The sequence below is a fragment of the Ambystoma mexicanum genome, chromosome 8 (genome assembly GCF_040938575.1).
Source record: "Ambystoma mexicanum isolate Mex_15411 chromosome 8, UKY_AmexF1_1, whole genome shotgun sequence".
In the NCBI taxonomy this organism is placed as follows: Eukaryota; Metazoa; Chordata; class Amphibia; order Caudata; family Ambystomatidae; genus Ambystoma; species Ambystoma mexicanum.
This window is the reverse complement of record NC_090929.1, coordinates 1,290,657,005-1,290,673,455: the sequence shown is the minus strand read 5'-3', so window position 1 is coordinate 1,290,673,455 and position 16,451 is coordinate 1,290,657,005. Positions and strand designations below refer to the sequence as shown.

The following is a 16,451-nucleotide window of genomic DNA, read 5'->3' as shown; positions in this document are numbered from 1 at the left end:
TCATGCTCACCCAGCCATCCATACATTTAAGTGTGCACTGTTTCACCATACAGGCACACCCAGACAGCCACACATACATTTAAGTGTTCACCCTTTCACTATACAGGTACCCAGGCACCCACCCATACATTTAAGTGTGCACCCTTTCACCATACACTCACACAGGCAGCCACCTATAAATTTAAGTGTGCACCCTTTCACCATACACTCACACACTCACCCGTCATGGGGTTAAGGGGAGCCCTATTACTTCAAAAAGAAATAGTTTCTTTTTGAAGTCACTTTGACATCATAAAGAAATACATTAGTTTTCAGGTGATGTTAGTAACACAAGCATGACTTAGCAATATACAGTTCAAATCTGACTATTTACAAAATCCCCATATATATTGTGTCACCCTTGTGTTACTAATATCATCTGAAAACTAATGTAGTCAAGGAGTGAACACTAGGACAAAACAAGTGTTAAACAAATTGTCTTCCTATTAATTCTGTTTTATGTTGTTTTCAATTTGCAAATGTGACCTGCTGTTCTCTTTTAACTTATGAGTAATCATAAAATAAAATAATAATATATTTTTTGGTAACCACCGTTCTTCTCATCTTTTTACATGTGTTGATAAAGATGTGGTCATAAGCATATAAAAGTTGTCACAAAGCTTTGTCACCTCCAGTGTCGACATCCAGAGGTAGCTCGGCGGGACCTTTCCCCTCTTTTGCTCTTGATATTGTGTCCTCCCCCCACGAGCCCCTATCAAAAAAGAAGACAACTGTTCATTCAGTTAGCTCATTTGAGTTTTTTCACATCCTCTCAATTTCATAACTCTTGCTCCTACTGAAGCTTGCAAACATGTACTCTTGCAGCTTTTCACTACTATAGCAAGTGTGCAAAGGAACTATGTACAGTTTCTATGGAACACCATAATTTGGTTAAAGGGAATAATATATATGCACTGATAAAGATGGACTTTTCAAAATGTTTAACAGACTGAAAAAAAGCAGTAGAATTAGACAAATAGAAACGTATAAGCACTCAAAATAGCAAAGCCTAAATATTATGGATTAAAGTCAATACTAGGCCTCGACAGAGGTAGAGGCAGGGTAATGCCTGAGAGGCAAAGGTACAAAGCTGGGTAAAGCACACAACCCAGGCCCACTAGGAAAGAGCATACAACAGAGAAGCCAAGCTACGCTACTTTCCATTGGGGGACAAAGTCATGGTGTTACTCCCCACCAGTCAGAACAAGTTATTGGACAGGTGGCATGGCCCATTTTTCAATGCAGAGGTCTTTTCTTGCCTCACATATAAAGTCCTGCAAGCTTATAGAAGTAAACCACCTCAAATCTATCATGCCAATAAGTTGAAAGCCTGTTGAGAAAACAGGAACCCACAGCTCCTGGCACTCTATAAGGTCAATACAGCGGAGACTCCCTTACCAATTCAATTTCATGAGTTCAAGCTCTTCCCAGGTCTCCCCACATCGAGCCACAAAGAACCTAGCAGAATTACTAGGGAGATATCATGTTGTGTTCTCCCCAAAGCCAGGGAGTGTTTGATGGGTGGCACACAATATGCAAACACCTTCGGAAGATGTATCAGATTGAAGCCATGCCGGCTACCTGAGGTGAGGTAGAATATCAGTAAGAACGGGCTCAGAAAAATAAAATGATCGACATAGGAGCAATTGAACAATCCATGGTGCTTGGTCATCTCCAATTCATCTGGTACAAAAGCCTGTCAATAGCTGGAGGTCTTGTATCAATCTGTAAAGATTAAATGAAATATCCAAGTTTGATTCATACCCCAATCCCCAGATATATTAACTGACGGAAAGCCTAGCAGATGTGATGTTAATGTCAATGCCAGACTTTACAAAGGTGTATTGGTATGTGCTTCTTGGAACAAGCCAAACTAAAGACAGCCTTTTTGACATCTGAAGGGCACAATCAATTTACGTTTCAACTGCTTGTCCTCCATGGGGTGATGCTATGTTCAAATAGCTGAGGGATCGCATATTGATCGCTGTCTGTCCTTTGCTGGAGCATATCTGAAAGTCATTTTCATATATCCTAGGACTTGGGAGGATCACCCGGGATATCCTGCATCAGTCTGAAAACAACAGAGAAAGGTCCACCTCACAGCCAACACTGCAAAGTGTCACCCAGCCCAATCATCCATAAAATACATAATATTCCAAGTGGGAAATGGATTGGTGAATGCCCCAGCACAGTACTGTGGAGGCTGTTTAGTGTGTCCCACGTCCCCATACCAAGAAAGACATCCAGGACTTTCTGGGGCTGGTGGGATTCTACGTTAGAGTATTCCTCACTCTTTGAAACTAGCAGCCCCCATTTAGAGTTAACTTGCCAAGACACATCCAAACCCTGTACACTGGGGTCGATGAGCTGAAATGTTTTTTTCTTAAAGTGAAAGAGCACCTTTTGTAAGAGCCCGGTGTTGGCCATGACTAGCTTCTCCAAACAATTCTTGCTGCAGAACGATGCCTCCTCAGAGAGGCTGGAGAAGTCTTCAAGAACGGTCCAAGATGAGGTAGAGAAGCCCAATTTATATTTTACCAACACACTTTCATTAGGGAAACCCTTATCTGGTGGTGGAGCTAGTATCTCTGACTGTCAAGTGGGCCATTCGTAGCATTTGCTATTATCTGATGGGGCGCAGATTCAACTAAGTCACATACCATGCCACCTTGCTATGGATGGCGCAAAACAAAGACACCAACCATCAGATCCTAAGATATGTCTTGGCCCTCCAACCATACTCATTCATTGTAGAACAATGGGCCACCTGACAAGCAGTCCATCAGACATGTTCTCTCCCTGTATCCCCAGGGAGCCAGAATCCCTGGAGAGTAAGAGAGCTTGCAGGAAAGGATGGAGGGATGTGACCGGGTGAAATACCTGACCCTGTCAAGTGGGGATGGGGACGCCTCGCAACCTGGAACATGAGGACGATCAGTGTACTTGCCAGAGCCAGTTCTGCCCTATTTGGGAAAGGCCCAGTCTCTGTCCTCTGCGTGCATGCTGTTAGGGTTTTTGGTGATATTTTCTTTTAGGATGAGCCCCAAATATACAGGACTAACTGCTGTTGCTCTTATATTATGATCATTAGCTTTACGCCAAAAAAGAGACCTGGTGCGCAATAGATTACACAATTTCATTATTATGTGGTATTTTGTCTTGGGTGTCTCTTTGGTGGTATCTGATAATACACTTACAAGGCCACCTGAAAACTGCCATGCATGTAATCAGCCCTTTATGATATGTCCCAACTACAATGAAGTCTTACCTTGCGTTTTACCACGTGCATTAATATAAAAATACCACATGCAGTAAAACGAAAATACTTCACCAGCTTCACACCTGTATGTATGCTATATCTAATAACTAGGATCGAGGCTGACTTACTTCTTTCTTTGTGTTTTATAAGTAATTCAAATGTATGAGAACTACAAGCAACACATGCAATTTACTGAGTTTTCACATGACTTTCCCCATAAATCAAAATGAAGATGAACATAACTGTGAGCACATTTCATTTGCAATTCCCCCCCCCCGCGATTAACAAGCTTTTCCCCACAATAGACTTCAAACACACTTTTTGTGTTGCAGTTCAAAACATGGTTTTAAAAAACCTTGAAAGATAGCATTTGCTTTGTACAACTCAATGCCTTCAGTTATATTTGAAGCTTGCTACTTGGACAGTGAAGAACACATGAAAAATAACTATCCACATTTGTAATTGTAGAACAAGATTCTTCAGCCTGTGACTGCCTCTAAAATTTTTTCACAAACCACTGATCGCACACCTCATTTGGATTTATGAACTCACCAAAAATACACTTGGTTCTGTGTGCCCTCGAACTGCAAAGCAGGAATTCTCTCTCCCTGGTCTGCCTGGACAGCCCTCACTGGAAAGTTTCTTTGATCTGATTTTCTCACCTCTCAGCATGAATGAACTCAGCAAATTCTTCCTAGCCAGCCTGCCTGCACCGTCAGCAAATGTAGCACACTCAGAGAGCCCAGGAAGAAAGACAAATACCCCTACTTCACTTCACAGCCCTTTTAAACCAACCCCATGAAATGTATATTTGCTAATGAAAGTGTAAGAAAATGCCTTTCTATGATAGTGACGTCATGAGCCAATCAAAAACCAACTCCCTTTGTCTAGCCTCTAGAAGATGTGTCAGCCTGCACCTTTCTACAGAGATTCAGGCAGCAAACAGATGAAAAAAGTTACTTTTCTCTGCGCTGGTTTCCTGCGGCAGAAAATGAACAATGGAGCTACTTTGAGCAAAACAGTATTTCACATTCCTCACGTCACATCTTCCTTGCAAAACAGCTTTAATTCTGCATGTTTATTTTCTTCTGTGTTCTCCAAGAACATTGTACAGCCTGAGTTTGCCATCTCATTTATTGTGTCAATTTGTACCCATCACCTGCACCACAATTTTACACCAGAGAGCTATGGGCTGAGTTGCCTTTAACATTAGTGTGGGAATACATTAGCAATTCAGGGGTGTTAGTGAGTGAGTAAATTGTTAGTCTTATATTTCATTGCAATTCAGTCCATATTGAACCGTGGTGTGATGTCCAAATGATAACATCAGCTTTTATGTAATGCTGAATTCAAACACCCTTTTAGCTTATATAATTTCCATGCATTCACAATACTGACTCACACCAGATTCACCTCAGAGTCTCACCAGAGTCTGAAACCAGAGTCTCACACCAGAGTCTGAGTTTGCTAACATTCTGCCCCTGCTGAAATTCAGAGCCCTATTTTACCTAAAATGCAACAAGCACCATTTCTGCATTCCCCATACCTGCTGTGCCACGTGCTTGCCAGTGTTCCTCTTTCTGTCCCGTAAGACTGCAGCTACCTTGCAGTGGAGACCCGACTCACTGGGAAGAGAGGCGCTAGTGAGCAGGGATGTAGAGGAGCACAGTGCCAGTGAGGCCCGCAATGCAGACGCTTCATTCAACATAGGCACACACTTTAAAATTGAATTTTGTGTGGTACCATTGAAGGGTCTCTAAATCCCTCCTTCCTTTCCCTTTCACAGGTGCACTCTTGGCATGCCCTTTGCTTGCGTGCTACATTCTGGAAGGCACACCCTGACATTGCCTGTGAGGATTCGTTGATACTTTTAAACCTACACAGGGAATCCGATTCCTTCAGTTGCACGAGGCAAGCCCACATGCCAATAAGTGAATGCTCATTTTCAAGATAGTTGCTCATTATAGAACAGGAACATCTGGTGAGTGCACATTCGGGATTTCAGAATTGGCCGTGGGCCACTTTCTGTAACACCAATGTGCTTCCCCTGGTGTGAAAACTATAGGGAAAAGTGTGTTAAAGAGGAAGGCCCTGGGCATGGAAGATACGTCAACTGTCTTTCTTTTCCCATCACTGTTTTTTTATACGGGTGACAAGTTAATGTCAATATATGCATTATGGTAATACGTTAAGTAGTTATTGGTGTTAAGTCAGTATTTTGGGTTAATTGTTCATGCCACTCAATGTAATTGATTATAAACGTTCGGAACGATTATTTAGAGTTTCGTGAAACTGATTTGATAGTTTAAATGTGCATTTTAAAGTACCAACACTGCACACAGGGGTGTGGTAATACATTGTTGATGCATCTTCCTTACAATAGCAACCAGTCTTTATTTTGTACTGCACCCAGTTGGGCGATATATGGCTGATGTTCGTTTGAGCTCCCAGAAGGGTTGTGTTCCACACAATTGTGCATTGATTCCTCCTTAGCTAATTGACCTGTTTGAACATTATGGGCCCATATTACAAACAAATAGTACCATTTACTGAAGTTACCAGCAACTGTATGTATGCTCCTCTCTTCACAGGGCGCTACCCAAAATTAGTGTTCCATTTCGATCTGAAGAGAAACATCTTGTACTTTATCTTGGAGACCTATGTGCCATCAATACTACTTGTGGTACTTTCGTGGGTGTCGTTTTGGATCAGTCAGTCATCTGTCCCAGCAAGAATCTGCATTGGTAAGTTATTAAACAACACACAAACACAGACACAGAGCATTTATATGCATGTGCTTTCATGCAACACAGACAAGTGACATGTCATCCAAATTGTGAGTGCTAACATTTCTATAGCACAGATTATTGAAACAAAATGTACTGCTTTACTACTGTTTTACTACCAACACATGATACCCAATTGCAAACATTATGGGCCAGATTACAGAAACATTGCACCGGTGCAAGTACAAAGTTTGCACGGTATTAGCACTAGTGCAAAGGTTGCCCTATTTTTTTAAAACACTGGAACATATTTTAAAAAAATGCACCTCGACAAGTGCAGTTTGGCATATTAAAAGCACCAGGGCAAAAATTACCCTATCGCAAAAAAGATGCATTTTCACTATATGTTTGCACCAGGACAAAGATTGCCCTAGTGCATACAGAATGTCATTATCACTAGGGCAAACTTTGCCTTGATGCAAAAATGCATCAAACATGTATCTTTTTAGCACTAGGGAAATGTTAGAGGTGGTGCTTTTAATATTCCAAACTACACTTGTCGAGGTGCAATGGTTTTTTAATGTGTCCCAGTGTTTTTAAAAATAGGGAAAACTTTGCCCTAGTGCTAATACAGTGCAAACCTTGCTGTAAACTGGCCCCAGGGGGCTAAATATACCACAAATGTTGAGAGTGTAACAAGTTCACAAATGGGATTGCTGTTGGAAAAAATTATCCCGGCGCTTGTTTTGAATCTGTAGTGCATGAGAGAGTCATTTCGAACCCTTGTCTTTTAAAATAAAACATCAGCAATATGACCCACTACAACCCTAGTTGAATTTCTATTCCAAAACAGACATCAGTTATATTTTCCTTTGTATGGCATTTCACGATGGTAGGCCAGTGAATTGCCAGTCCTTCGGAGAGGCACTCAGAACACTTTTGATGTCTTGACCGCAGTGTCCTTATTTATTTATTTATTTATTTATTTATTTATTTATTTATTGCATTTATTACTCGCCCAAACCCTTGGGTACCACGGCGATGTTACAGACAGCTTGGTTAAAAAATTTCTTGGACTTTGCCAATCGGGCGCAGTGCATGTGAATACAAAATAATCATACACGAAGACATTAAATGCAGGGTTTCAGTACAATGATATTTCCTGAAGCATGGAGGGGGATTTTTTAGTCTTGGTTAAATAGCCACGTTTTCAGGGATTTCTTGAAACCTGAGAATGTTTACTCATTTTTGATGGGGAGGGGAAGAGTGTTCCAATATGTGGGTGCGAGGTATTGGAAACTACTGCCTCCTGCCTTGGTTGTCTTGTAGCGGGGGATAGCTAGGAGTAATTGACTGTTAGATCTGAGGGGCCTCTTAGATACTTTTCTGGTGATGGCGTGGTTGAGGTAGATGGGGACACATGAGTGGATGCATTTGAATGTGACGCACAGAGCTTTGAATGTGACCCTGGCTTTGATGGGGAGCCAGTGATGGTTTCTTCTAATATTTGAGATATGATCTGACTTCCTTATTCTGTGCTCTTCTGCATTTTCTTTGCCACGCTCACCGTGGTGTGCCCCCTCTTTCATTCCTCAGCACATCGACTAGAATGGGGACCCTACCCTGCCCCCAATTCTGTACCCGCTCCCTTAACTTAGTCTCCCTGAATCTCCCGTTCCTTTTGCTCTTAAAAGGGGAATTCCCTCTCGCCTCTGACGAGACCTTCCCGTAGCTTCACCCTGCCTCTCCCCCCAACCTCCTCTATCCCTTTCACATTCCACTAAAGCTCCATCCAGCACCCTTCCTGCACCTATACAAACCTGCTTCCACCCCTCTCCTGTCTGCGGCAGGCCCAACAGGTGCAGCATGGCAAAAACCCACTATGCAATTAGTTAGCGTAAAAGACATTACCCTCAAAAAAATTCACATATGTCGTGGAAGTTCATGGGACTTCGCACATCACAAATGTGTGCATCACTTGTGTTGTCGCAGAGCCTCTGATAAATTCACATTGCCCAGCACTTTTCTCTTAATCACAAAATTAAAAATAAATGCTGCTTCCTCCTTTTGCCTATTTAGTGTTTCTCTATGAATCAGCCTAGGAAAGCCTTACATATCACAGAATATCATATCTCACACTAAAGGTGCTTAATTTTTCCCCACATGGTCTGTGTGGAGGGTCAGGATGTGTGGGTAGATTTACACTCAGCTGCAGAATTCTCATGGGCTTTCCCAAAGTTTGAATCCCGCCTCTGTTCTCGAGTCAGGGTCCATGGCCTCTGGTCCACTATTAAAGTCTGAGACTTGAGACGGGAGTTTGACCAGCCAGTCAGACATACTGGGGAACATTACGAGGTGGGCAGTGCGGGTTAAATGCAGCAGTATTACCATATACCGCCATATTACCACACTGCCCAACTATGATTTGGGCGGAAAATTGGAGGATTCACCTCCAGCTATGAGGTGGAGGTAAATACACTGACTTTCGAAAATGCACCTTTGAGTCCTACGGAATAATAAAAAAAAATGGGGACCTAAACCGCCAACTCCATTTGTAATAAGTTGGTAATACCACCGGACCAAGTGGTGGTAATGGTAATTCCGGATTTACTGCCGGAATACCGCCCAACTCGTAATGACCCAAACTGAGCCATGCTAAACGTGTTTAAGGCCCTAATTGCGTCCTACTTGCTTTGTAGGGTTTTATTGGCTGTGAAATTATGAGTGGACAGGACAGACGCATACATTGTTTGACATGGAAGAGGATGGAGGGCCCTTTGCGAGTTTTGGGGTGTTAAGGAGGGTTTTTAAAGAATGTGTTGTTGTAATTTGTAGTGTTTCTTGAGCCTTCTTTCATGCCTTTTTAAATGTCTGCCTGTGTTGTTTAGGTTCCTGTAATCTTTGGTTTTGCTGTTATTCCCTCGTAAACAAGTATACAAATGCAAAAGGAGTTGTTCTTGTATTTACCCCTGTTTTCTTTGGATCAAACGCAAAATATAAAAGAAAAAAACAATTCCTATCACCTTTACTTTATGGTTTTTGTAGCTAGCTAGTAAATTCGAGCTTATTTTCGTCAAAGCTCATACAACATGAAATACAGACTATGTGCTCAATAAATAAACATTTGTAATAAAAGTATCAATAGCCAAAATCCACTTCTGATATCGGAATCACTAATTAATTGATAAAAGGACCATTAAGAAGAAACAAAAAATAATATAAACCGATATTACAATAAGCCTATGGGTTTGCTTATTTTGGCACTCTACAACTTTAATGAGCTAGCATTCTGAATAATGTTCCCACGTGCTATATGGATAATTGCAAAGATGTAGCAAACAGGACTTTGACAAAAATCTTTCAATAAACAGTCTAACAAATAATTGTGGTTGCCCAGATTGAAAAATGGGAAATTAATAGTCTTTCATCAGGTGTAAGACATACATTACACCATCATGGCATTACAGACAGGTGATACCACAGGAGCCCATAGTTCTCAAAGGTGTTTATACACATCAAAGGGTATCATGTCTGTACCAGGGCTTTCTTTTCCTTTCAATGAATGTATAGCCACTAATAGCTCATCAAGTGAAAACAGCAGATTACAGACGTGCATGTGCTAAGTTTATTTCCTCAAACTGACGTTCAGTACACAAAAGGACCAGGTTGTATAGAAATGAAAAGAAAGAAACCCAAATTCCCTCATTACTTGTATTTTCAATACCTGCTATTCCATCAGAAAGGGAAACAAGTACTCAGAATCACTGGCCATCATTAGATGATGTTGTACATTGTAATTCTTCCCTAACTTCTTTAAAAATCTCCATCCTTCTGTTTACAAGACAGCTTTAATAGTTTCTTCGTTTCGCACAGATTATTACAACTTTTGATCAGTTAAGGAGTAGCTGAGTAAAATTGAAAACTAGAACTACAGGTCCATCCCCCCAATCCAAGCAGTCCTTTGCTAGTTGGGCATTTTGGGTAAACAAATCATTAACCAAATTATTTTTTGGAATTCTGCCCCATTTAATTTTGCAGTGATTATTTGAAGTGTTACCTTCCAGGACATGTTTTGATTGACTAGCATTACTTAAGTGTAAGGGAAGAGACAATGAGAGAAAGAGTAGCATGAAAACTATTATGGCGTTTTTGTATAGTCAGATCTATTATCGTCTTGTTGGGATGAAAGTGCAACATCCCAGCAAGGTGAAGAGATTTAGATTGCGAAAAAACATATTAGCAGGCTTCCTAGTGCTAGCCGTTCTCATTGGGCATGGCATAATGTGCATGAATCCATTTGTAGTTAGCTTTGAGACATATTAGAGACACCACATAGGCACACAGAAAGAGCAACAATGTATTCATGTTGTGGTGGCCAAGGTAAAATATACAGTGATGTATTTTGTATTTAGAGGTACTATGAAGTTTTCGGTTTTACGAGATGTGCGATTAGATAGTTGACATAAGTAGTATTAAGTGATGGGGTTCGGGAAGTGTTGCAGGCGAGATCCGTAGGCTAAGGTAGCTGGAGTTCTGCCATGCTGGATTTTAGGGCATGTTAAAGGATTTGTGAGAGTATGAGAAACAGGCCTAACATGAGCTCTAGCCATGTCCAGTTGATCATTAGACCGGTCTCTCTTTTAACCACACAGAGAGAAGTTAAGATGTCAAGGCACAGACACACGTGCTGTGTCGATAACAGTTGAGTCCAGCTGTTGAGCTCAGAGGTGCTGGGAAAGGAATATTGAATGTTAAATTCATGTGAGCAGGGCATGGGGTTTTGTGATGCCAAGAGGCCTGGTGAAGATTTAGAGCACTACTGCCCTCACCCAAAGAGCAGCGATCTGGTGATCGGGCACTGGCAGGCTTTTGCCAGTCCTCTCACCAAAGGGCCACCTCCTAAGGCCCCTGTCTGCTACTGGAACAGCACCATAAAACTCCTCTCTCACTTGCATCCTACTCTATGACATTTAAAACTGTTCCTCGCTCCTCAGTGACTCTGTTCCCTCTGCACCTCTTCATTATCTCTTCCAACATTTCACAGTAAGGCTATACTGTTTTTGTGTGCCCCCCAAAGTCTGTTGCCTGACAATTTTCCATGTGTTTTACCTAAACATTGTAACTAGCTGTCCCCCTCTGCTGTATGAATGTGTCTGCCTGCCTAAAAATTGTCATTAGCTGTCCCAACTCTGCTGTATGAATGTGTGTGCCTGCCTAAATAATTGTAGCTAGTTATCCCCCCTCTGCTGTATGAATGTGCCTGTCTGCCTAACAATTGTCACTAGCTGTCTCCCCTCTGCTGTATGAATGTGTCTGCCTGCCTAAAAAATTGTAACTAGCTGTCCTCCCTCTGCTGTATGAATGTGTCTGCCTGCCTACAAAATTGTAACCAGCGGTCCCTGACTGCCTGCCTAAAACATTGTAACTAGCTGTCCCCCCTCTGCTGTATGAATGTATCTGCTTCCCTAAAAATTGTCATTAGTTGTTACCCCTCTGCTGTATGAATGTGTCTGCCTGCCTAAGAATTGTAACTAGCTGTGCCCCCTCTGCTGTATGAATGTGCTGCCTGCCTAAAAAATTGTAAGTAGCTGTCCCCCACTGCTGTATGAATATGTCTGCCTGTGTAAAAAATTGTAACTAGTAGTCCCCCTCTGCTGTATGAATGTGTCTGCTTGCCTAAAAATTATCATTAGCTGTCCCCCGTCTGCTGTATGAATGAGTTTGCCTGCCTAAAAACTGTCATTAGCTCTCCCCCGTCTGCTGTATAAATGTGTCTGCCCGCCTAAAAAATTGTAACTAGCTGTCCCCCCTCGGCTGTATGAATGTGTCCATCTGCCTAAAAATAGTTATTAGCTGTCCCACCTCATACTTTATGAATGTGCGAGCCTGCCTAAAAGATTGTGACTAGTTGTCCCCCCTCTGCTGTATTAATGTGTCTGCCTGCCTACAAAATTGTAACTAGCTGTCCCCCCTCTGCTGTATGAATGTGTCTGCCTGCCTACAAATTGTCATTAGCTGTCCCCCCTCTGCTGTATGAATGAGTCTGCCTGCCTAAAAATTGTAACTAGCTAACCACCCTCTACTGAATGAATGTGTCTGCCTGCCTAAAAATTGTCATTAGCTCTCCCGCCTCTGCTGTATGAATGTGTCTGCCTGACTAGAAAATGTAACTAGCTGCCCCCCTTTGTTGTATGAAAGTGTCTGTCTGCCTAGAAATTGTACCTAGCTGTCCCCCCTCTGCTGTATGAATGTGTCTGCTTGCCTAAGAATTGTAACTAGCTGTCCCCCCTCTGCTGTATGAAGATGTCTGCCTGCCTACAAATTGTAAGTAGCTGTCCCCCCTCTGCTGTATGAATTTGTCTGCCTGCCTAAATATTGTCATTAGCTTGGCCATTGTCTGGAATGCATGGCGTGCCATGCCGCACACCCACCTTTTTCCCACCTCCCTGGCCTCACCATCTTCCCACTTCACTGTATACCCTTTCCTCCTCCCACCAACCCTCCTCTGGCTCTGTAAGTCCTGGAACTTTAGCAGCACTGCTATCACTCCTTACCTTCCCCTTTCTCAGCATACCACAGTTGCATTGTCTCCTCTGCTTCAACAAACCCGTCCCATCCGAAGTCTAAATCTGATGGCCACGTTATGGAGGTACCACCACCACTATGTTGCTAATGCTTTGAATTGCCTTTTTGATTCATGTTGGTTCACTGATCATGAATCTTGTCGTTCTCATGCTGGACCTTTGATTCATTACATACTAATAGTGGTCCTGAATCATGTTGTGCCCATTAATAACTTTGAATCATGGCATGCATATGCTGGACTCTTGCATCATAATGTGTTAGGTTTTTGACTTTTGTATCATGGTGGTGTTCATTCCATCTGTTTGTTTACCCCTGAACAATGTATTTCAACAGCATTACTTCTATTCACCTTACTTACTATTCTCTCTCTTCTCTTCCCCTTCCTGCATGTACCTTCTCTCCTCTCCACCCTCCCGTCACCATAATCAATGCACTTGCACTTTCAAAAAGCGATGGCTGCGGACTCTCAAAGTGGGAAAAAAACAACAGAACAGGTTATCATGCCATGTTCTATCTAGAGAGGGGCGCCTGCCACCGTTTTTGTATTTTTGAAAGGAGCTTGGGGTTGTTCACCCTAGGTTAGCTGGGGTAACCCAGATGTGGACCCCTTGCTCACTGTATTCAGAGAGGCACAGCTCCACCTGACTGATGAGGCCCAACAAGGCTGAAACACTTGTATGGGGGTGCTGTTGGTACTCTTGTTCAAAGGAGGTTTTACTGGCATCTCGGTGCTGGACTGCCCTTGTGGGCAGGACAAAGGCTAATATGCAAATGGCTGTTTCTCCTTTGTGAAAAGTACAGTGAGCAAAAAGCGATGGAGCGGACTCTCAAAGTGGGAAAAAACCACAGAACCAGTGTTCATGTTCTATCTAGAGAGGGGCACCTGCTACCTTTTTGCACTTGCACTATCAGTATTGACTTCAGGCCTAGTACAATAGTCACTGTTTGTTCCTCTCCTCCCTCCATCCTCCCTCCTTTCCCTCACTTATTGTCAATAACCTTTCACTATCAGTAATGTCATCAGGCCTAGTACAATAGTCACTGTTTGTTCCTCTCTGCCCTCCCCTCCCTCCTTTCCCTCACTCATTGTCAACGCCCTTGTACTATCTGAAATGTTGTCAGGCCTAGTACGATAGTCACTGTTTGTTCCCCTCCGCCCCCCCTTCCCCACACTTATTGTCAATGCCCCTGCACTATCAGAAATGTCGTCGGCCTAGTAGTATAGTTATTGTTTGTTCCTTTCCCCCATCCCCTCCTTCCCTCATTTATTGTCAATGCTCTTGCACTATCAGAAATATTGTCAAGTCTAGTACGATAGTTATTGTTTGTTCCTTTCCCCCATCCCCTCCTTCCCTCAATCATTGTCAAGTCTCTTGCACTATCAGAAATGTCGTCAGGCCTAGTATGATATTAATGTCTCAAGGCCTTGTAAGAATGTTATTGTATTTTCCCCTTGCTCCCTCCCCTGCCTTGAAGCGCTTTGAAACATGTGTACAGGTCCTATACAAATAAACGATCATATAATATCAAAGGTCGGGGAGGCAACTTGTGGACCATGCGATCTGGGTTGATGAGAAGGCCTATTGTCTATTAGTGCAGAATTGTCCTTGCCAGTTAACTTTGATCACGTCTGGAATTGGGGGGGTGCACATAACGTGATGGTCTCAATTTACGGGTTTAGATTAGATGTGCCCAATCAGTGCAGGTAATGCAGTGGGGAATTAGCATGTTTTATAGGTGGTAGCCAGTGAGGGTGGAGGGATTATGTCAACTCATTATTATGCATAGTATTGTTAATTTGCGCTTCTACACTATAAAAAAAATGCAACGTCTTTAGATAACATGACCTCCATGTAAGTTCGGTTCTACTGGACCATCTGAGACCTTTTTCATGTAATAAAGCTTGTTTTCCCTTGCAAAGAGGTGCAGTGATTATTTGTTCTCTTTGAATTATTTTTACCAGCGTTTTTTGGGTTTCTTTCCAGTCACCTTCTTTATCACTGTGATGGTATTTGGAGGTATTTCTGCTTCATCACAGTCATTCTTTGTCTTCTTCATCAGCCTTTCATCATAGCTCCTCTCATTCATCATTACTTTGTCACAGTCTTCCTTATTCACAGGCTTCACCTCCATCAGATTCTGTCTTTATTACAGCCCTTCTACTTCATCAAATGTATTTCTTTCATCACAGTCCATCACCGATTTTGTCTCGTATGTCAATGTCCTTTGTCAGTCCGTATCCTTCATCCCAGTCCTTCCCCTTCATCCTAGTCCTTTGTCAAAGTCCTTCACTAAAGGCCTTCTCCTTCATCACAGTCTTTAATCACAGGCTTCCTTTAGAACAGTCATTCAACACATTTCTTCTTTAGTCCATCTCATTTGCTACATTCCTGCTCCATCGACATAGTGCATTTGACGGTTGTCTACTTTGTTACAGTCTTCGGTCATCTATGTCCTTTATCACTATCCTTCATATTCACCATAGGCCTTCCACCTTGTCACAGTTCTGCTCCTTTGAAATACACCTTGTTCTTCATCCTAGTTAAACTGTCACTGTCTCAGGCACAGTGTCTCAGTCAGTCATTGTCGCAGTCTTCCCCTGTCTTGTACCCCCTCTGTATCACTTCTTCTATATTTTCTCGTTTTGCCCTATCATATGTTTTATTCTCTTGTTCGCCCATTACTCTTGTGCCTTCTGTAACACTTCTATCGTTTCTCCTTTTGCCCGTACATGTCTCTCTCTCTCTCTCCCACTCTCTCTGTCTCACTTTATTTCTAGCAATTACTTTCACTGATCATCATCATCAGTTTATTGTGTAGCAAAAGCCATAGCAAAAGCCATAACAAAATAACACAAAAAATAGACATGTGCACACAACATATAATGGATAAACTGGAAGCCATACAATAAGATGCAACCACACTAAGGTGTGAAAAACAAAAATGAATAATTCCGTAAAACAATCCTTTTACCCCTCTCTCGCAGCTCTTCCTATCTCTGTCTTAACACGTATTTGCAAATATAAGGAGCAAGGGCTTTCATTGGCTGCAGGGCGCAGTGATATAGTGAATTGATATCTCTATTACCCTGTTATCTTTAGTAATTGCACAGTATTCCACTAGCTCTTTAACCACTTTGGTCTCCATCTGGGATAGCGCAGGACGAACTGTAAGAAGTGCACCAGAGTCTCAGCATTCTTATGATTACATCAATAGAATACGGCTTTAAGGATATTGCCACACTTAAATAGCCCAAAGGAAGGCATCCACACCTTTGCTGAGTATATACATTCTTGGCTTCCTTTGGTTTACTTCAGGTCGCTCTGTGTCCATCCCATTTGCACTCTTATGTTTCGAATACTGGTCATCAAGAATCACCCAACATCATCTCCCTTTTCATACTCCAAAAACTCTCCCTCTCTTCTCTAAGGGAATCATTAGTCATCATGGTTTGAATCCCCCTTGTCTTAAAGCCAAATGCATACAACATATTGCTTTAACCCAGGCCACCCAAGCAATCTTCATACAAGCATTCAATCTTAAACTAGCTTCAATGTTGCTTATTTTGCTCTGTCCACCTGTTTTATTCCGTCCTCCAGTTTATCCTGTGGCCTAATCCAAAGTACACTTGATAAGAGGGTGATACAATCAGCGATAGAACACAACCTGGTCTTTAGATGCCATATCCCAGTTAGAGTTCCCTTCCATATTGAAAGAGCGTCCTAAGGAAGGAGTGTTCAGCTATAGTAACAGTGGCAGATGGTGCTTATCCCCTGCATTAGCAGCATATATTGCCAGATAAGGAGACTTTCACTAATGGACATCAAGTGCCCATGCAGAGG

At 42.2% G+C, this 16,451-nt stretch overlaps 1 protein-coding gene across 2 annotated transcripts in view; it reads left to right on the top strand.

The window, feature by feature from the left end:
* The window catches only part of LOC138472975 (gamma-aminobutyric acid receptor subunit pi-like), a 1,132,082-nt gene that overhangs the window by 938,174 nt on the left and 177,457 nt on the right, over window positions 1–16,451 (top strand). For both annotated transcript variants that reach the window (XM_069611405.1, XM_069611406.1), the window contains one exon: window positions 5,890–6,042. In XM_069611405.1, the coding sequence (XP_069467506.1) occupies window positions 5,890–6,042 (153 nt within the window). The remainder of the gene's footprint in view (window positions 1–5,889; window positions 6,043–16,451) is intronic.